Below are 21,991 nucleotides of genomic sequence, written 5' to 3' on the forward strand. Positions count from 1 at the left end.
CACTTCCAACCCCTCCCCCAACACACACACACACACATACACACCCCAAGGGGAGGAGCCACGGCCTGACTGTCTCATAATGGTCTGTTGGCCACCAGCAATGAAATAGTTCCTAGTCAAGGAATTCTCTAGGGGGAACCCAAGGGTCCCACCCAGTGTGGCTATCCTAGATGAGACTCAAAGATGCCTAAGTTTGTAGGGGTCCTGTATTTATGTCCTCTGCCTTCACCTTGACTGATCTTCAAGCTGCCTCTGTAGGCCTGGATTCCTGTTGTGGGGCCCCTGGCCTATCAGCTGAGTGGACAGAGCAGCCAGCTTTCGATGACAGGCAGGCACATGGGTCAAGATGACCTGGATGCAGCAGGTTAAGCTCTGGTTTATCTAGCAGCATCTTGACCTTGTGCAAGTTACAGGACTTTCTCAGCCTCCACTTCCCCACCTGTGAAATGGGTAAGAACCACTCCTATGTCTGCTGTTGCCGGGAAGATTTAAAAAGTGGCGTACAGTACGCCCTGCAGAAGGTGTGTTAGTGACAGCCGGCTGATCTAGCAGCAAGCTCACAGGGAACCCTGTGTTGAACAAGCAGAGAGTATACAGGCTCCCATTTCTGCACCTAGAAAACAAGAGCGCTCCTTCTAGACTGGCCAGTCTCCCCAAAGAGGGGTGCGATGGACTTGTGAGCCCCACATCCCTGGGTCAGATACCAGACTGCAGGGTGAAGAGAGGACTAGTCTGGGTGCTAGTCTGGGAAGTAGTTCCCTTAGCAGATTGCTGTAAGGGAACAGAGCAGAGCAGATGGCCCTGCTGGCCCCGCCTCCTTGCTGCTGCCTTTCCCCTCTCCCACCAGCAAGGACTGGTGCTGACTCACACCTCCCGGATGCCTGAGAGAGAGAGAGAGAGAAAGAGAGAGAGAGAGAGAGAGAGAGAGAGAGAGAGAGAGAGAGAGAGAGAGAGGTGGCCCCACCTCTCATCTCCAGCAGTCACCGTCACAGATGTTTAGGCTCACAGGAACACACATGTACATGGTGTTTATAGGTATGCAGAAACACACCACAACCTCTCACAAAGACACGCTCACAAGAAACACACACATGCCTCCACATCTAGACCCACGCCTCCTGGCCTCATCTCTGTACAAGCTCTCCCAAGTGACTAAGAGGCTTGGGGACATGGCATGTGTGATGTATGAGGTGAGATTAAAGCGCTGTGTGAAACTGGTATTTAATACAACTGTGACAGCAAACGGGGAGGGGGCAGGCAGCAGGGAAAGCTGACAGCCTGGTTGCTTTGGTCTCAGCGAGGGTTGGCCTCCCAGGCAGAGGTCAGCACAGCCACCCTCAGCCTGGGTTGGGTTTGCAAAGCCTCAGGGCCAGCCGAGGCCCGGGCCAGCAGAGATCAGTCCCTTTTCCAGGATAAATGGAGCATGCATATGGGTGTCCTTCCTCCATGTGGTGCCTACAGCCTGCCTTGTGTCCCCGTGGTCCAACCTCACTTGACAGAGGGAGGGAGCCATTCATTCATCCATCTGCTCATCCATTCATTCATTCTGTTCACTCTCCCAAGCAGCAGACTGAGTTTCTGTGTGTCCAGCCCTTGGGGAAATGCCCAGGTAGGCACAGCAGGGAAATGGGAGGCACTGACAGTGACTTTCCAAACCCACAATCTCTCTAAGTGAACCCCAAGGACTCAGGTGACTGCAGAAAAGCAGCTGTTGAAGGATTCAGAAGACTTTGAACCTCAGCTCCCAGCTCCATCTAAACAGTTACAAATCAGATGGAGTCACTGACCTCCTTGGGCCTCATAGTCCTCAGCCGAACAATGGGTACAGTGGTGCCTATCGATGAGGAGGGTGTGAGGCTTGCACGGTGTAAATAAAGCCCTTCACAGACATCAGAGAGATGGTTGAGCCTTGCCTCAAGGACAGATGGGGTGGAAGAGCGAGGGTTCTGATGGAGCACTCAGAAAGAGCACGGTGTAGAGGCAGGATATAGAGTTGGGCAAGGGACTGGCTGGTAGGGAGAAATCAGGAATTAGAGAATTGCAGGTATGCTAAGGGGATGAAGAGGAGGTGGCATCTCCAGGGACTCTGGGATTTCTGTCTTGGAGGCTACTCTGAGCCAGACTGACAAAGGCAGAACTCACTGGGCATCCACAAAGCCTGTTAGAGCACTGGTTCTCAACCTTCCAAGTGCTGCTGCGGCCCTTTAACACAGTTTCTCATGTTGTCATGACCCCCAACCATTAAATTATTCCGTTGCTACTTCATAACTGTAATTGTGCTACTGTTATGAGTCATAATGTAAATACATCTGATGTGCAGGATATCTGATATGCAACCCCTATGAAAGTGGGTTTCATATTCATTCAACCCAAGGGATTTCGACCCACAGGTTGAAGACCATTGCATTAGAGCGTCACCTTGGTCTTAGACAGTGGGCAGGGTGGCCTTGACAGTAGAGGACACTTTCTGTGGAGGGAACTAAGCCCTGGAGGAGGCAAAGTCCTGCAGAGTCAGCAGCCAAGGCCAAGCTGGAATCCTGCTCTCCACAGCATGTTCCAGACTTTCTGCTCTAGCAGTTAGCACCAGGGTAGGGGTGAGGGGATGACCAGCCGCACCCCTGCCCAGGCAGACTCACAATTTGCAAGCTCTGCCTCAGTCCCTTGAAAGGGGAGTCCTCATTACTTTCTTGGCCCCTGGGATAGGATCACAAGGAAGTAGTTTGCTTCCTGGTGGCATGATATGATATGATATGATATGATATGATATGATATGATATGATATAGCATACCAAGAGCAGCCAAGACAGGTTACCCAGTGTTCAGCTGACCCCCACAGGGAGGGGCACTGAGTGGTTTGAGAGCCAGGCTGGCGCGAAGTTGGGGTTGTCAGAGTGCAGAGTTCAGGACAAACCCTTGTGACCCACTAGAACTGGCTCGTGAGACTTAGAAGAAACGTTGCAAAAAAACTCCCAGCACATGAGTAAACCCTCCCATATGCTGCCTGAAGAACGATGGTGTGTGTGTGTGTGTGTGTGTGTGTGTGTGTGTGTGTGTGTGTGTGTGTTTACACCAACAAAGTGCCACCGCCAGACTTTAGACTCAGGCTTGAGTTCCAATTCACCGCCTCCTCCTGTTCCTGCGGGAGTCATGTTACTTTTCTGTTTCCTCATCTGTAGAAGGGCCATAATGCCTCCCTCGAAAGATGATTGTGGAGATCAAGTGACATGCTGGCTTCCCTGCAGTCCTGGGAGGCTTCCTGGAGGAGACAGGATCCCCCAAACTCCTTAAAAACAGACAACTTGGAAGGTCCCCTGGCTTTAGTCCTGAAGGACCCTGACCTGCCACCTGCAGGAGGCAGGCTTTGTTGATCCCTGGTTCTGAGTCAGGTCTGGCCTCTCAGAACCCTCAGGCAGACAAGAACAACATAATGAGTACTAAGTTATCGGGTGAGGAGGGTACACAAATTGGCTCCCTCTGGGAAAGCTAAAGAAACAGAGGAGGAGATGATACCATTGCCCTTGGTATCCTGAGAACTGGTGCCAAGGACCCCTCAAAAACCCAAATCTGTAGATGCCCAAGTTCTTTATATATTGGTATGGTGTTTGCACAGAACCTGTGTAATCTTTCTTTATAATAATTAAATATAATACATCATAATATATAATAATTAAAATTATTATTATTATTAAGAGATAAGGTCTTACTAGACATCCAGGCTGGCCTCAAACTTGTGATCCCCCTGTCTCAGCCTCCTAAGTGTTTGGATTACAGGAATATGCATCGGCACTTGGTTCTTTAACTCATCTCTAGATTTCTTACAGTACCTAACGCAACGCAGGTACAATGTAGATAGTTGCACTGTATTGTTCGGAGACTCAAAAAGTCTATACAGTCAGTGCAGATGCAATTTTATTTTAGTGTTCGCAAGGTGCCAGAGATCGAGCCCAGTTCTTGAGCATGTCAAGCATGCCAACCCCAGAAACTATTTTTTCCAAAGGTTTAAAAACATATTTTAAAATATATATTTAATTTAATATATTTTTAATCAAAGGCTGATTGAATCAATGAACGTGGAACACACACACACACACACACACACACACACACACACACACATATGGTCAGGATAGTAAAGTAGGAAGGTAGGTAATGGAAAGTTCTAGTTCTGGTGACCTTCAGCTGTGGGACTTGACCTGTGCAGCTCCATTCCTGGGTCATAAGGACTGGGGAAGAAGCCCTGACAGAAGTATAGATCAGTTGTGACATACATAGAAGCACAGAACAGGAGCTCAGGAAGCTGGATCCTCAGGCAGGTTACTGGCAGAGACAAGGCTGGAGAGGACAGCTGGGCAAAGACACGGGGCTTTGGAGATGGTGGTTTCTTTGGAGGACTTGGAGACTACTGGGGAGGTGGTGAGCTGGGGGGCAGGTGAGGGCCTGGTTATGGCGCCCCCCCTCTCCCCACAGCAGAAAGCGTGCCTCAAGTCATTGCAGCTGAATTGGGTGAGCATGGCGAGTGTAGACATTATTTTAATCTTCCTCTTACAGAGTAATTGCTTTCTGTCTCCTGGTGTTCCTGAAGAGACTTCCCTCCCAGCGAGATGGCTTTCTAGGCTCCTCTCTCTGCCAGGAGACAAGACAGCTGGGCCAGCTCCATGCTGCATTAACACACTGCAAATGTGATTTCATGGCCTCAAATGAGATTAGGGCCAAAGGCTCTGCTCTCTAGTGGAGGCAGCAGGCAGCCTGGGCAGGAGTAGCCAGTGCTGAGCTGGAGGTCTGAGAGAGAGCCATGGCAGGCTCAGGCTGCCTGAATAAGCAGTTTCCTCTAATTGGAGCTCCTCAGACCTTCTGTTGTATCCTGGCTGCAGTGCCAACCTTTAGACTTATCCTGGGGTGGGTGCTCTGGGCTCTAACGCCCCACTAACCCCAGGTTGCCTATAGGCACTTCAGTAAGGGAGGGTGCTGTGATGAATACCAATTCTTTAGTGTGGCTTCAACATTCTCAACCTCCTCTCCTCCTCCTCCTCCTCCTCCTCCTCTTCCTCCTCCTCCTCTTCCTCTTCCTCCTTTTCCTCCTTTCAACAGGTAACCCAGCCTAGGCTTAAGCATGCCGTGTAGCCTTGAACTTCATATCCTCCTTGGCCTAAGTGGTGGGATCACAGGAATGTGCCACCATGCCCAGTTTTATGCAGTGCTGGGGACCGAGTTGTGTATGCTAGGCGAACACTCTAGCAACTGAGCTCCATTCCTAGCTCTAGTTCCCTTGTCTTTAAAATGAGAACTACAGGGCAGCGTGGTGGCACACACCCATAATCCCAGCACGCGGGAAGCAGAGGCCATACAAGCACCACAAGTTTAAGGCCGGCCTGGACTATATAGGGAGTTCTAGGCCAGCCAAGGCTACACAGCAAGGACTTGTCTCAAAACAACAACAATAAATACATAGGAACTAGACGGAGGATTAATCTATAAAAAGTGCATAGAACTATTCTGTGACATTCTAGGTATCCACTGAATGTTAGTCATTCTGAGATCTGCAGATGCTCTCCACTCTTGTGGGGAGAGAGGCACCAAGGGGTACCACACTAGAGAAACAAGTATCACTATCCCAGGCTAATGTAGAAGGGGGGGGGGAAGCGTTCAGTGCTAATGTATCTCCTCCCTCACCGAGCACCTACCTGATACAGACTTTGTGCTGGGCTGCCCCTGAGACCTAGCTTCCCCGGGCACGGTTCCTGCCCTCAAGGAAGGCAGACCCTGTCCTAGAGACGTAAATAGTGGGCCATGAGCTCTGGTGGGGATGTCTGTGGGTTGTGGGTCTGATACCATTATGTGGGAAAGAAAGTGGGGTCAGGTTTCAGGGAAGATTTGGTGGTGGTTAACTGTCCATGATTTCAGCCAGGGAAGGACTGTCAGACAGATAGAGCAGCGTCCATATGGTCCCGAAGGCTGAAGAGACCATTGCCTACTCAGGGGAGGCTGGAGTATATATAGCGGGTGGAGGGAGGAGAGGTGGACGGACATTCTTGGGGCATGCAGGCCAGGCTGGTGGAAGAGGTGGGGCTGAGAGGACCCAAAAGGATGCTGAAGATTGGTTGATCCACAAAAGCCTCCTTCTAAATAGACACCCTCCACCTTGGCAGGGGACCTACCACCTCTGCCCCTGCCTAATGGAAGGGAATAGAGGGTAGCTTCCTCGCTTACCCTTTATTCAATCACTTGTTAACGAGTTATCGATTCTTTTAAAAGAAAAATGTTCAAAAGCCACGCTGCATCTTTAGCACAGTGATTTATGAGTTGACAGTGGGACCTGAGCTGCCTTCGATGGGAGCTCTGGTTACTCAACACTGAGAAGAATCTTCCAATGGGGCAATCAATCAATGTGCCTGCTAAGCAGATGGAAGCAGAACCAGCCAATATGAGTACTACTCTCTGTGAGGTCACCCCTGTGTCTGCTGGAGGCAAAGCCAGGGCCATGGGTGCTCTCTATCACATAAACTTGTAGAAATGAGAGGCTGCCCAGCTCCTCCTGGCCCCCATTCTCTTGTCTAATACTCTCTGTCCCTCTAGTCAGTCAATGCAGCTGCTTAGCTGGTGAGAACACTGAGGCTACTAAGGTCAGAGTGGCTAGAGCAAACTGGGGCTAAAGGTGGGTCCCGCTGATTTCAAGACATCATGTGTTTTGTAGCTACAGTCTCTCCTGCTCACTTGCCAGTGCTTGGCCTAATTGTCCTGGGCACTAGAAGCCGCTAGACCAAGGGGCCACAAGACACGGTCACAGAAGCTGTCACAGAGATGGCCTGGAACAAAACGTGAACACACCAGTTCAGCCCAATTGCCATTTACTGGGGTTCCCCTTGCATACTGAGGGACTGAAGCGAGACGGAAGTAGTCTCTTAGACCCTCCACTACTAACTGTGGCCGAAACGGCCATAGGTCCTGTCATTGCAGCCTGCATCCACAGGGCTTGACCCCAACTGGACCAGGGCCACGTCAAGACTACCAGCCACAGCTCAGTGGTCCTGTGCCTGCCTGCTGGGGGACAGGGACAAACGATGTTAGTGTTGGGTACCAGCAGCCTCCTCCAGACGCCAGGCCACTCTGTTCAGATGAGCTTCCAAGACACACCAGCATGCTCTTTTTGGATGCCACCTTCTAGCTGGTGGTCCTGAGCCATCTGCCTGCCCTATTCAAAAGGTTAGGAAGGGCTGAGGAGTGGTTCCATAGGAGAGGGCTTACATACCATGGCCTAGGTCAATTGCCCCATAGCAGAGGGCTTGCTACCATGGCCTAGGTCAATTGCCCCATAGGAGAGGGCTTGCTACCCTGGCCTAGGGTCAACGCCAGCACCAAACATTCACAACAAAAACAACCCACAGATAGTCGTGTCTGGTCTTAACGCTCTCCGCGTTTCCCTGATTTTGAAAGAGAAGTCAGGAGAATGCAACTCCTTCTCCCAAAGGGAAGGGAGAGCCTGCAGGACCTGCTGGCTGTGCTTACAGACTTCCCAACCAGCAGGCCTGGATTCAAATCCCAGCTCCGTCTTCAGAGCCAGGTGACCTTAGGCAGGTCTCTTTCCTCAGGGCATCTCCTCTTCATTTGACGAAGAGAGTGGTAAAGGTTGTTTCCAAGTGTCATAATGTGAGGCTTAACTGAGCCAGTTATATAGCTGCTGGGAAGAGGCCCCAGTCAGTACGCGTCCATTAAATGCTGGGGTGTACAAAGGTGCCCGGGAGAGGATGATGACAGCGGTGATTGTAGGATGTCAAGTGTGAACACAGACCTACACGAGGGACTCATAACAGCTGCCTCGGGTTTCTGTGGGACAAGAAGGGCGTTGTCAGATCAAGCAACCTTGCGACCCCAGGCTTGAAGGGCAAGAGTTGGGAACATGAACTCAGCCCAAAGGGCAGCTTTCTGGGACAGCAGCCCAAGTGGCCTTGGGTGCGGGGATGAAGTTCCCCAGATCCCTGCAGGCACCTCAAGGAAGCTCAGCCCAGCTAGAAGGCAGTGTGGTCATCGCCAAGGATCACCTACTGAGGCACGGAACAGTGGAAAAGGAAGAAAGGATCTGGGGTGCAAATGAGAGGCGCCTCAGTCTCAGCCAGAGGTGGGTTCTCTTATGGCATCTGGGCCTCACCCACCGTCTAGGATGGCCAGCGAGTTCAGGGCCCACTACCCACCACTGTTTCCCAGTGCTGATTACAGATGCATGCAGCCGTGCCCTGATTTTTACATGGGTGCTAGGGATTTGAACTCAGGTCCTCAGGCTCACAAGGCAAGCACTTTGTCCAGCTGTGTTTATGGCTGGGCAGAAGGAAGATTCTAAATACCCAAAGAGGCTAGATGGCTACTGATTCAAGAGCAACGGAACTTTACGGCGACTTCTCTGAGGGCAGTGATTAGGTCTCCCAGGCTGTGCTAGGAACTACAAGGCACTGGGCCCACAGTGCCGTGGGCCAGTCACAGGCAGCAGGAACCGGAAAGCGGGAACTGGACACCAGGCAGTTCTGAGGAAAGAGAGGAGGGCTTTTGACTCCACCCTGCTGCCTTGCATCTGGGTGACTGATTCTGCCCTGTGATGTCATACAGTGTTGCCTAGGAGATCAGACTGAATGGAAAACTCTGTACTTTCCCAGGACTGGGCAGAGCAAGGATCACCCCACTTCACCCTCCTGAGGGTGCCAAGAATCAATTCCCTAACTCCCTGCTCAGCTGGCCATGGCCCAAATACCCCCAAGCACCTCCACCCACAAGATCTCTCACTTCTGAGGAAGATCCAGATTGCATACACCCACTCATCCTTCCCCTACCCGGTCCAGCCCCCAAAGCCAGTGTGTGGCACTCATGGGACCACACTGATGGGCAAAGACTCAAGGCACCTGGGCCAGCTGTCTGGCAGGGCCAACCGATGACTGAGTGATCACCTGCCAAGACCCAGTGCTGACCCGAACCCCCAAGATTGTTCAGTGAACACTCCTGCCCCCAAGAGGATGGGACGACAAAAGACAAAGGTAAGGGCAGAGTCTGTAACAGCTGCGTGGCCTCACCCTCTTTCTCTGATGCCGACCAAAGTGTCCCTTCCCTGGGCTTCAGTCCCTGCCGTAAAACGGGAGTGGTGGTTTGGATGCTCTGTCCTCTGAGGCTGTCAGAGATGAAATGCAGGGTCTCAAAGGGTGACTTGGCCTGCCCGAGAGCCCACTGATGGTGCCCGTCAGCCACCATACCATCCTTGGTTGCGTGGCTCTCCCTTCTTCTCTCGCCTCATCCTGGCCTTCACCTTGAACACAGAACTTGACCTTCTGCAAAGAAGCGGTTTTGGGAGGAGTCTGTTTTGGTTGCTGCCGTCTCCCCGGCCCTCAGAACAGTGCACAGGACAGATAGGAGCTCAATAAAGAGATGTGGAAGAGCAGCAAAAACCTGCCAGGAGGGGACCAGAGCCACACAACGCCAACCATTCAACATAAGGGCTCGCTTACCTCTCACCAGCCAGACCTGTGGCTGTGCCATTTATCTGTAAGGACAGACCAGAGGCAGTGGGCGCATGCTAGGGATGCCTGCCTTACAATATCATATATTCGTATATCCTTGATGTGTGTACAGGTGTGTGTGCATGAGTGCGTGCATGCAGGCTAGAAGCAGACATCAAATGTCTTCGTTTATCACTCCCGCCCCTTGTATTTTTTGAGTCAGGGTCTCTCACTGAACCTGGAGCTCACTGAGTAGCTAGAGTGGCTGGCCATTGAGCTCCAGGGATCTAGGATGCCTTTCTATATCCCCCACCTCTAACCCTACCAGCACTGGGATCACAGAGTCAGGCTGCCATGTGCCTAGATTTTGTGTGGGTGCTGGGGATCTGAATTCTGCTCCACATGCTTGTTTTCAGTTTTTCTATATTTTTGCCCCTTTTTATTTTCTTGTTGATTATTACTATATATGCTCAGAACAATACCTGGCATACAGTAGGAGCTCAATAAAGTTGTCCTAGCAAGCACTTTACCCACTGATCCATGCCCAGCCCCCTCATTTTAACTTCTTTTGCCATTCCTCGGCTCGTGACTTTTTTATTGGGGTAATATTTCCAAATTTCAGTGCACTTTGTTCTCTAGAAACATTCATTCTGTTTTACTTATGGAGCTTTCTCCCGTCATCTTCTTTTCTTTCTTTTTTTTTCCCTTTGCTTTCTGATACAGGGTCTCACTGTGTGGCCCTAGTTGGCCCAGAACTCATGTAGACCAGGCAAGCCTTCAGATTTGTGGTGATCCTCCTCCCTCTGCCTCCTAAGTGATGGGATCCCAGGCAAGAGCTGCCGAGCCTGGTTATAATCCACACCGTAAGGCTTCTCTCCCTGTGCTGAAGATTGAATGCAAGGGTCTTGTGCAGGACAGGGAGGCTCTCTCCCTGCAAGCTATCTCCCCAGCCTGAATTTCTAAAAACTATAGTCAAACCTATCAGTTATCTTCCCTATGATTTCTGACATTTTAAGTATGTTTTGTGTGTGTGCGCGTGCGTGCGTGCGTGCGTGCGTGCGTGCGTGTGTGTGTGTGTGTGTGTGTGTGTGTGTGTGGCTAAGGATCCAGCCTCAGGCCTTGTACATGCTCAGTATGTGCTCTCCCACTGAGCAGCACCTCGGCCCTGGGTCACGGTGTGAAAAGGTGCTCCTGCGTCAGGCACTCCAACTCCTTGCTATTTCCAGTCAGTCCTGAGGCTGCAAGCCCTATGGGCAGGCATAGTAACCCAGAAAACAAACGTGTCTGCATAAAGAAGCATGAAAAGAGCGGAGAGGTCTCATATCCTGAGTCCTTTTCTTCAGTATAAAGGGGTTTTACCAGCTATCCTAGTACCCAGGCAAGGTCGGTCATCAAAACTAGAAGGATTGTGAAATACCGGGGATTTTTTTTCTTCTGTTTGTTTGGGGTTTTGTTGTTGTTGTTGTTATTGGTGGTGGTGGTGGTGGTGGTGTGTGTGGAGTTCAGAGGATGACCTTTAGAAACTGGTATTCTCCTACCTTGTTCTGAAGCAAGATCTCTCTTGTCGTTTCTGTCCATCCCACATGCAGGGTAATGAGTGACCTGTGAGTTTCTGGGCAGTTTTCTTGTCTCCATCCTCCATCCTGCCTCAGCAGTGCTAAGACTACAGATGCTTGACACCTCCCCTGGATTTTTATATGGGTTATAGGGATCCGACTCAGGTTGTCAGGCTTATGCAGCAAGAATAACTTTTGCTTGCTAAGCCATCTCACCGGCCTGAGAGGTCATTTTTTAAGCCCAACATTCACCAGAGTCTAATAATTTGCCCAAATGGCATATCAGGGTCACAAGACCCTCTCAGGCCAGCATCCCTCTTGAGGACCCAACTCAGCCTCTTCAGCTGGTCTGCTTTCAGATGTGGACCCTTCTGGGAGAGAGATACAGGCTTCTTAGCTTTCCATGGCTCCCCAGATCACTGGAACAGCAGATAGGATAGAGTGAATCTCATTCATCCCTCTCCCTGGCAGAACCCCCTGAAACCCGCTGAAACCCTGACTCATCTGCTACTGGTCCCATTGCCTACTCACACCCCTCTCCTTCCTCACACACCCAACACTGTCCTAAGCAATGAGCATTCTGGGACATCTGCTGGCTACTCCTGACCAGTGGAGGACAAGTATACTTGCATGGATGGACAAGATGTTGGGATTAGCAGCTTCCAAGCCTTCCCAGGGCCTGAGTCCTGAGGGGTAGCTGAGGGAACTCGGCTTGGAAACCTGCAGACTTTGTGCTTACCACCAGCCCCTTGTCTGTGGTCTGTGAAACTGTATTCTGCTGATTTCTGTATCTTAACAGTGTTGCATGAGTGAGTGAGAGGGGGGCCTGAGAGGTTATGATGAGCTTGGAGCTCTGCTCTCATGGAAAAAGATTCTCTGCCCAGGATCGGCATCTTTACCCACAATTCCCTCCATGTATGTATGTATGTATGTAAAATTTCCTATTGCTCTACTCTTCAGTGTGACCAGGGGCAGAGATACTGGTCCTGATGTAAGGACACCATGAGGAAGGAATGAGGCAAAATGAAGGCTGGCAGCCCTGGCTCATCTCGTGTCCGCCCCCTACAGGTCATACCTTGGGTCCAGCCTCCCAGGCCCTAGGCCCCGCATGTCCATGGGGTCCATGCCTGCTGACCTCACCAGGAGATGCCTGTCTAGCAGCTGGCCTCAAGCACACAGACGAAGCACAAGCAGCGCTTCTGTAAGCTGTGTTTCCTGGACGGCTGTCCTGAGAGGCGGGCGTGGAGTAGATGGGGAAGGAAGACACCCAATCTCTGGACCTGGCAGAGGCCTGGTGGCCTCCGGGGTTGCCAAGGACTCATAGAAGCCCTTGGACAACGGCCATGGGAAGGAACCTTTACTTCTGTGGCCCCAGGGTGCCCGCCCATGGCAGGCTTGTGTCCTCACAGCCGCAAGGATGTTCATCTGGCAGCACAAAGGAAGTCACTCACCAATCCTAGCCTGACTTCCCGGAACCTTAGACACACCGAGCCCTGGAAAAGCTGAATCGCAAATCATTCTAGACATTCCCACTGGTGTGCAGGGAGACAGGCTCTGAGCGGGAGCATCTCAGAAGGGACAAAGGTGCTGTGACCTAGGTCTCTTGGCTTGTCAGCTGATGTCACCCCTATAGCAATCAGAACACAGGAAAGCAAGCTTGCAGGGTGGGGTGACCGCAGGGTGTAGCAGGGCACACGGTGGGAGCAGGACGAGGACGAGGGAAGTCCTCTGACCTAGAGGAGTCTGTGAGTGCTCCCCCTCCCCCACCTAGCAAGGCTCCCCCACCCTTCCACCCACACTTTGCCATGCAGGGGGGCGGGCAGCTCTCATCAACACCTCTGCAGATGGTGACAGGCCCTGCTGGGTCCTGTGGGGGGAGGGAGCGGGTTCACTCCTCAGTCACAGGCAGAGGAGGCCTCTGTGGAACTGGAATGTCTAGGGCTGGGGAGCCCTGTTCTCACCTCCTAATGAGACAACTTGTGAGGCAGGGACCACAGCCTACAGCAATCGAGGGGTGTGGTAGGGATGGGGGGGGGCTTAGAGTCTTCTGGAAAGAGCTGCCCAGGCAAAGGGAATACCAGGACAAGGGCTGTGGAGGGGGGGGGGGGCTGGGGATGAGTAAGGGGGTTGTTTGTGGCTCCTGCTGGGGTCACCCATGCAGTACCATGGCTCTGAGAATCTAATTAAGTGTCATTCATAAATGTTCCCAGGGTAAGCCATGCTGTTTCCTTTTCCCATGCTAGGGGGCAGGAGGGTGGAGCAGAGTGGTGGTTCCTGCCTGGCCCCAGCCCTCAGTGTCCCGTGGGATGGGTGTGAGATGACACAGGTGACCTGAGGTGGAGGAAAGAAGAAAGGTGGCACTGAGGATTTACACACAGAGGCGCCTGCAGAAGCTTCTGGAGGGTCTGTGCTCTTGCCAGCTAAGGTGGCCTGACTTCTGTTGCAGTAGGGGACACACCAAAGGCCAGGGAAGAAGCAAGGGAGACCCTGGGGGACACACAGTGTGTGAAACAGAGCTAGGGAGAAAATGGCTTCCTAGGCTACTGTTCCGTAGTTCAGGAAGCAGGGTAATGTTACAGAGAAGAAAAGGTACTGGGAGGAATAGACAGTCAGGCCCACCCAGCCTACATCCCACAGGCTGTACGCAGCCTCCTGCAGCCAAGACTCTCTGTGAGCACAGTTCAACACAAAATCATAGACTTACTTAAAACATAAAGTTTCTATTTGACTGTATTTTATTTACTATTAGTGTGTGTGTGTGTGTGTGTGTGTGTGTGTGTGTGTGTGTGTGTGCAAATCAGAAGAAAACTATTTTAGAAGTCAGTTTTCTCTTTCCACCATGGGTTTCTGGAATCTAGCTCAGGTCATCAGGCTTACACAGCAAAGGGTGAGCCAATTCACTGACCAATCATTTTGCAACAAGGTCTCATATAACCCAGGTTGGTCTCAAACTGGAGTAGCTGAAGATGACCTTGAACTTCTGATCCTTCTGGTCCTCCTGCCTTTACCTCTTAAGGGCTGGGATTATAAATGTGCACCACCCTCAGCGGTTTTTATGAAATTTCTTCCTGATTTTTGTTTTGCAATTAAATACATGGTTCCCTAGCCAAAATTACGATGTCAAAAAGCTTCCAAACGCCTGGTAGAGGTTATGGGTGATAGCAGAGAGAAACTTTCCATCAGAAGAGTCCACTCAGCCCTGGCTCTCCCCACAGGTTCCTGAAGAACCAGGGGACCCCCTGGATATCTCCCTGGACCCAGGTCCTGACACCAACTACCTGGCTCCCTATAATAAGGAGATTGTCACGGTCACTGTGCACGGAGCTACCAACCTTCCTGCCAGCAAGGACGGCTCTGAGCCGTGGCCCTATGTGGTGGTGTAAGTAGCTGTGGAAGCTGGGTAGGGGTGGGCTTGGGTCTGTGAACAGAAACCATCTGATGAACATTTGGAAACTGAGCTCCTGAAGGGACTGTGGTACCCAGAGATGTCAGGCTAAGGCTGTACAAATGAGAAGCCTCCTCTCTCCCCTGCTGTGTGGTAATGGCTGCCAGGGCTGAGCCAGGGCCTGACCTCACCAGGGCAAGGCCCTCATCTGTAGTACCTGTGCTGGGCTCAGCATGGGGTGGGGATGGTCCGGGGAGATGTTATGAGCACAGATTTGACTTTCAGTTTGTCTTAGGGGGAAAACATTGAACTAGGGACACATAGAAATAGAAACAGCCCTAAGAATGGGAATGGGCCAGTGAGCTGGAAGCAAACACGGAAAAACTGAGCGTGGGCTCACTACTTTCCTCTGGTCATTTACCTCTACCACCCATCACCTTATAGAGAACGGGCTTTTTTTCCCGGGATGCTGCTTGTTACCTGAAGCCTGGCTGGGGAATGGCTTCTAGTCTTTCTCTGCCATCTGGCTCTTTGGCTACTTTCTGAAGTCCTTTCTTACTCTCCGGTCACAGAAAGACTTGGAGTCTGCCTCTCCTGACTTTCGGGGGTTCGAGAGGTTGTGCCGCTTGCAGCCACCCACTGTGGGCCCTTGCCTCTCTTCCTAGTTACTTCTGCCATGGAGTGGCCTGCCATGCTGTGCCTGCCGCCCCCACCTCATGAGCCTCAGTTCTCCTCCAAGAGCACACGAGGCAACACCACCAAGCAGCCAGCTTTCCCTCTGGAGGGAAATTAGCTTCAGCCGCCTCCCACAGTTCTACCTGACACCTCCCTGCCTGCACCCCTGCCTGCATCAGGCACTTCCTGCCCACTGCTCAGTCCCTTTGGAGAATGCCTGCCCCAGCCCTCATGTGCACAACCACTAAATCTTCCCCTTCAAAGCATTCCTCAGACCTCCTCCTCCTCCTCCAGACAGCCAGATCTACCAGAGTAGATCCCCTAGCAACAGCAACACTGTCTGTTCTCAGAATTGAGGCTTCTTGCAGATCCCGGGTCTCATCCTCCCATTTCGCCAACAGTGCACCCAACACGGTCACAGACGAATGGGCCGAGGATGCAAAGCTTGGCTAAATGACAAGCAGCCCTTCTCACACCCCCTCTCCCACAAGGCACAGAGGCTGGGCTGAAGAACAACAGGTGAAGCTCTTGCCTGCTTTGCCCAGAAAAACCCCACCAGCCCCAGCCCAGCTTCTTGCCCTCCCCTCCCCCAACTCCATTTCTTAACCAGGGAAGGACAGGTGGCAGAAAGCTGGCTTGGCGGGAGGCTGGTTTCTATTGGGAATGTACCTCAGCGTCTCAGCTATTTCCATAAACCAATTATCACTGATCATCTCAGGAGATTGAGGCCCTGCTTGTCACCAATCCAGCCTGGGCTGTGGAGGGGAGGGTAGCTGGATGACTGTGATGCTCCAAGACCCCTGCACCCATCACCCTGTTGCCATAGGAACACACAAGGGAGGGGGGTCTAGGGAACATGAGCCTGGATGGGAGTGTAAAGAGCTGAGAACATCCTAGTTCCTCTGACCCTATGGCACAGCATGTAGGGTGGAAAGTGGGAGGCGTGCATCCCTACTCCCCTTTTCACGGTGGGAGCAGGGCCTGTGCCAGGCTACAGCCTGGTCCCAGAGCTCCAGGCTGAGCCGCCAGCAACTCCAAGTGGTGCTAATGAGATGCAAATGGAAAGGAGAAGGGAGGGAATTGGGAATGAAGGCCCAGCTGCCAGGACCCAGAGATGGCTTTCAGTGCTAACCCCCAGCCCCAGGTAGGAATCGCAGGGGAGAACCAAGAGCTCCCCCAAACCCTAGAGCTGGGCCCTAGACCCTGGGAAGAATTTGATGTCTTCCCACATCTGACTACAATACAGAACAACAAAGTATGCAATAAGAAAGTCCACTAAAGGCTTTTCTCATATGGATATTTCAATGTATGTTTTTTTTTAATTATAAACATTTGAATGTAAAATCCGAAACTGTTAAAATCTAGAAGTAAACAGTTTTCCCCAGGATCCTTACATTGGTCTTGGCAATGATTTTTTTTTTTTAATTTGACATCAAAAGTATAAGCAACAAAAGCAAAATAAACAAGTGGGTGACAAGAACTGAAAAGCTGTGTCGCAAAGGAAAAACCACCACTGACTTAAAGAAGCAGAATAGTCTAAAATATGTGCACACCACACAGCTAATGAGCAGTCAATGCCCAGAGCATATGGAGCCCTCACACACCCCGGTACCAGAAAACCAACTTGATTTAAAAAGGGCCCTGCTATGATAGCACACGCCTTTGATCCCAGCTACCAGGAGGCAGAGGCAGGTATATCTCAGGGAGCTCAGGCCAGCCTGGTCTACAAAGTGAGTTCCATGACAGCCAGGGATACACAGTGAGACCCCTTCTCAAAACAAACAAACAACAATAAAAATCCAAAGAAAGAAAAACAGGCAAAGAGGGCTGGAAGTATACCTCTGTAGTAGTGTGCTTGCCTAACATATACCAAGCCCTGGGTGCTGCACCACATAAAGCTAGCATGATGGCACACACCTGTAATGTCAGCACTTGGCCACTGAGGAAGATCACAAGTTCAAGGTCATCATCCTTGACTACACAGTAAATTCAAGGCTAGCCCACACTGCATGAAACTGTTTCAAAACAAAACAAAAAAAACAAAACATACAATTGGGTGACAGGTGTAAGAAAAGGTGCTCAATACTACTAATGACCACAGACATCCAAATCAGAACCTGTAGGCCATCCCCACCCACACCTGTTAAGTTGGCTGTTATCAGAAAGACAAGAAGTAACCAGCATTGGGACCCTTGAGATGACTTGGAAGGTAAAATTTTTCATCACCAATTCTGACGGCCTGAGTTCAATCCTGGAACCCTCATGTAGGAGAGAACTGATTCCCACAAGTTGTTCTCTGACCACACATCCATCACAGCACCTGTGCGGCTCCACCCCACCAACACTCAGATACACAAAATTAAGTGCAACAAAAATTGCAGATATTGGTGAGGGTGTGGGAAGAAGGGAATCTCTCTAAACTATGACTAGAAAGGCAAATTCATACAGTGGAAAACACTGTGGAAGCTCCTCAAATGTTAAAAATAGGATTTGTATAGAACCATCAATTCTACATCTGTGTACATTTCCAAAGGAAATGAAGTCAGCATCGTAAAGCAGTATCTGCGTCTCTGTATTGTTATAGCATCATCACATGAAGATATAGGATGAACTTAAACATCCACCCATCAATGAGTGGGGAAATGACACACACACATACATGTCATAGGTAACTTCCTCTAACAGGGAAGACATAATGCTAAGTGAAATAAGCCAGGCACAGAAAGACCAATATCACATTATTTCTTTTAATGTGGAATCTCATTGAACTCACAAAACAGAGAGTAAAAGAGTAGTGCCAGGGTCTAGGGATGGAGAAAACAGATGTCAGTCGGAGGGTCCAAACATCCATTTATAAGGTGAATACATTTGGGAATCTACTATACAGTACGGCAACTGTAGTTAATATTATATTGTAGACTTTAAATGTGGCGAGTCTTAAGCATTCCCACCACATACACACAAAAGGACAGCTGTGAAGGGGTGGATGTGTTAGCTTGATTACATGGTATCACTCATAGTAGGTAAGTATGTCAAATCCTGGTGTACACGTCTAACATATATTATTTTTACTTTTCAATTATACCTAAATAAGGCCAGAATACACACACACACACACACACACACACACACACACACACACACACATATGCATATATAACTTTTTTTTTTTTTTTTTTTTTTGGTTTTTCGAGACAGGGTTTCTCTGTGTAGCTTTGCGCCTTTCCTGGGACTCACTTGGTAGCCCAGGCTGGCCTCGAACTCTCAGAGATCCACCTGGCTCTGCCTCCCGAGTGCTGGGATTAAAGGCGTGCGCCACCACCGCCCAGCATAACTTCTTACTCTAAGCATTTTACCATGTTTTCTGGTGTCCTGAGTCTAGTCATCCAGCTTGGCGTACTGTGCTCTGCCTGTCCATCTTGGTCCACCTCAGACCAGGGTGGGGATCCTGGGGTTCTTGTCTCAAATTCTTTCTGTCATCTTTGGCTTTATTGCTTTCCCAGCAGGCAGGTTTATAGTTGAGGTGGTTAGGGTGGGGCATGAAGTCCCAAACTACTCAATCATCTGTTTCATTATCAGGAGCTACAAAGGGTTCAGGCCACCTCATCTCTCTGCAGATACTAGCCCCAGCCAGTCCAGTCACACAGCTGTCTAGTCCAACAGGTCCAGTGGCTTGTTTTATGGTTCTGCCAGTCTCTATTCAAGCTGCCTTCCAATCCCACCCACTACCACATAGCAACAATTCTCTCTTGAGTCCCTTATGGGCACTGCACCTCAACTACATCCAAGGGACACCTCATCTGTGGGCACTGTACCTCAACTACATCCAAGGGACACCTCATCTGTGGGCACTGTACCTCAACTACATCCAAGGAACATCTCATCTGTGGGCACTGTACCTCAACTACATCCAAGGGACACCTCATCTGTGGGCACTGTACCTCAACTACATCCAAGGGACATCTCATCTGTGGGCACTGTACCTCAACTACATCCAAGGGACACCTCATGTGTGGGCACTGTACCTTAACTACATCCAAGGAACATCTCATCTGTGGGCACTGTACCTCAACTACATCCAAGGGACACCTCATCTGTGGGCACTGTAACTCAACTACATCCAAGGGACATTGTGGTGGTAATCTAATTGTACTGAAATATTATTTTGATTGTATGTTAATAAATAAAGTTGTCCGGGGGTCAGAGCTATTAGAGCCATAGCAAGAGTGTGGCGGTGGTGGCACACGCCTTTAATCCCATAGATCTCTGTGTGTTCAGGGATATAGCCAGCATTGGAGACATATGCCTTTAAGACCTAGGGGGCTGTACATTCAGACAGTGTTGGGCGCCAGATATAGATGTAACTAACCGTCTTATTAAATAAGAAACACAGAAACAATGTAAAGGAGAAAGCCGAGAGGTCAGAGCTCAGAGCTAAAATCTCACCCTTCCGCCTGTGGTGTCCCAGCTTCCCAAAAGAGCGCTACTTCCTGTCTGTTCGTTTTTTTTTTATAGTATGTTGTTCTGCCTTCTCATTGGTTGTAAACCCAAACACATGACTGCCTCGTCACTGTCTGAATGTACAGCCCCCTAGGTCTTAAAGGCATATGTCTCCAATGCTGGCTATATCCCTGAACACACAGAGATCTATGGGATTAAAGGCATGTGCCACCACCGCCACACTCTTGCTATGGCTCTAATAGCTCTGACCCCCGGACAACTTTATTTATTAACATACAATCAAAATAATATTTCAGTACAATTAGATTACCACCACAGGACATCTCATCTGTGGGCACTGTACCTCAACTACATCCAAGGGACACCTCATCTGTGGGCACTGTACCTCAACTACATCCAAGGGACACCTCATCTGTGGGCACTGTACCTCAACTACATCCAAGGGACACCTCATCTGTGGGCACTGTACCTCAACTACATCCAAGGGACATCTCATCTGTGGGCACTGTACCTCAACTACATCCAAGGGACACCTCATCTGTGGGCACTGTAACTCAACTACATCCAAGGGTCATCTCATCTGTGGGCACTGTACCTTAATTACATCCAAGGGACAGCTCATGTGTGGGTACTGTACCTCAACTACGTCCAAGGGACACCTCATCTGTGGGTACTGTACCTCAACTACACCCAAGGGACACCTCATCTGTGGGTACTGTACCTCAACTACACCCAAGGGACACCTCATCTGTGGGCACTGTAACTCAACTACATCCAAGGGTCATCTCATCTGTGTGGTCCCCCAGTAGCACTGGTGCCTGGTGACCACCCACTGTCCCCTTAGAACCTTTTCTTCTCTTGGCTTCCAAGATACCCTACTCTCACTTCCTCCCTGGCCTTGCTCCTCATGTCTTCTACACAGCATTAAATATTGGCTCACCTTAGTTTCCTCCACGGCCACACATTCCTAGTATTCCCCATGCCATCTCGTGCCCATCCTGGCATCAGGAATCACATCCCACCCCATTCAATCTATGTCTAAGAATTCGGCCTTATCTCTTGAATTTGGCCACGTCTCTCCACCACTTAGTGGCCACTGTGCTGTTTTCTCACCTGCTCTAGGGACATCCAATATTGCCACTTTGCCAATTTCCTTCTAAGGCAGGTTTCCCTTTGCTGCTGTAGCATCAAAGTACCAAAGTGACCCCACGGCTCCCTACTGTTCCCAGGATGAAGAGAACTCCAGGCCCCGCATGGCTGTCTTCACTCATTGGCTCTTCCAGCTTCCTAGCAGCATGACCCCCCTTCTCTACCTTTGCTCCAGCCATAATGGGAATCCTCCAGTTCTTGAGGAAACACTGTCCCCTCCCACCCCAGCCTTTGCACTCCTCTTCCAATCTCACCTCCTCCAAGAAGAGACCCCTGATCTCCCAGGCCAGCATCTCCCCATTGCATACCTCCACAGTACTACAGACTTCCACGGTGATACAGCTCTGACTTTATGTGATTATTCACTCACTGTTTGGCAGGTCCCACTGATTCCAGGAGCAACCACCAGGTCTCTCTTGTTCACTGTTCTTTCCCCCCTACAAAACCTATGGAATGTAGGAAGCTGGAAGCTAGTAATTGCTGGATGGATGGATGGATGGATGGATGGATGGATGGATGGATGGATGGATGGATGAATGCTGTTCTCACTTTGTGTAACTTTGGGAAAGTTGCTTCACCTCTCCATGCCTGAATGCATCATGTGGGAATGTTTGGAGAGCCTTGAAGATAGTAGTCAGGCAATAGGTGATGCTGGCAGATCCAGTGCAAAACAGAGTAAGGAGTCCTCAGCCAGCACTCACACTGGGCACATGAAACCCACCAGAAAAAAAAAAGCTCCAGGGCAGTAGAAAGAAATCAAACTGGGGTCAGGAAGACCCAGAGTCTGGCCCACTGCCCCTGCCTTCCAGTGTGACTGCCAACCAGGCCCTGGTCTTCAAAGTCAGTCTTTCCATGAACCAGGATATGAGTGCCGGCCTCCATGTTGGTACAAGTCTGGTAGCCTGGCTTGCTATCTAGCCTGGGAAACTGTCTGTTCTTTAGAGCCTAGCTGTATTGCACAAGGCAGATTCCATGCCCAGGTCTGCTGGGCCAGTGCCCAGGGCCCAGGTCTCTCCTAACTTGTCCAGTGTCCAGAACCTAGGGCCTGGGCACTGGCCCAGCAGACCTGGGCAACCTGTCTTCCAGCCTGGCATAGAAGAACCTGTCAGTCACAGCCCAGCAGGCACCAGGAAGGCAGTGGTCCTGACAGGTGGGAGTACCCCAGTGAGCCGGATGGGGGAGCACCAGGAGATAGCCTGTGGATTCTGACCCCTGGCCAAAGTCTGGGGAAGGACTGCCAGTGCTGGCAACTGCTGCCTTGGCTGCCTGCTGCCCTGAGCTAATGAGTGGGG

General features: G+C 50.6%; 2 protein-coding genes across 3 annotated transcripts in view; one reads left to right on the forward strand and one right to left on the reverse strand.

Moving 5' to 3' along the window:
• Positions 1 to 21,991, reverse strand: part of Stra6 (signaling receptor and transporter of retinol STRA6) — a 117,622-nt gene that overhangs the window by 41,422 nt on the left and 54,209 nt on the right. The gene's annotated exons all lie outside the window — the stretch shown is intronic.
• Ccdc33 (coiled-coil domain containing 33) overlaps positions 8,633 to 21,991 on the forward strand; it is a 90,513-nt gene continuing 77,154 nt past the window's right edge. For both annotated transcript variants that reach the window (XM_037207467.1, XM_037207468.1), the window contains exons 1-2: positions 8,633 to 9,017; positions 14,245 to 14,408. In XM_037207467.1, coding sequence (XP_037063362.1) covers positions 8,997 to 9,017; positions 14,245 to 14,408 — 185 coding nt within the window. In that variant the 5' untranslated portion in view covers positions 8,633 to 8,996. The remainder of the gene's footprint in view (positions 9,018 to 14,244; positions 14,409 to 21,991) is intronic.

Source organism: Peromyscus leucopus, chromosome 7, assembly GCF_004664715.2.
Source record: "Peromyscus leucopus breed LL Stock chromosome 7, UCI_PerLeu_2.1, whole genome shotgun sequence".
NCBI lineage: Eukaryota > Metazoa > Chordata > Mammalia > Rodentia > Cricetidae > Peromyscus > Peromyscus leucopus.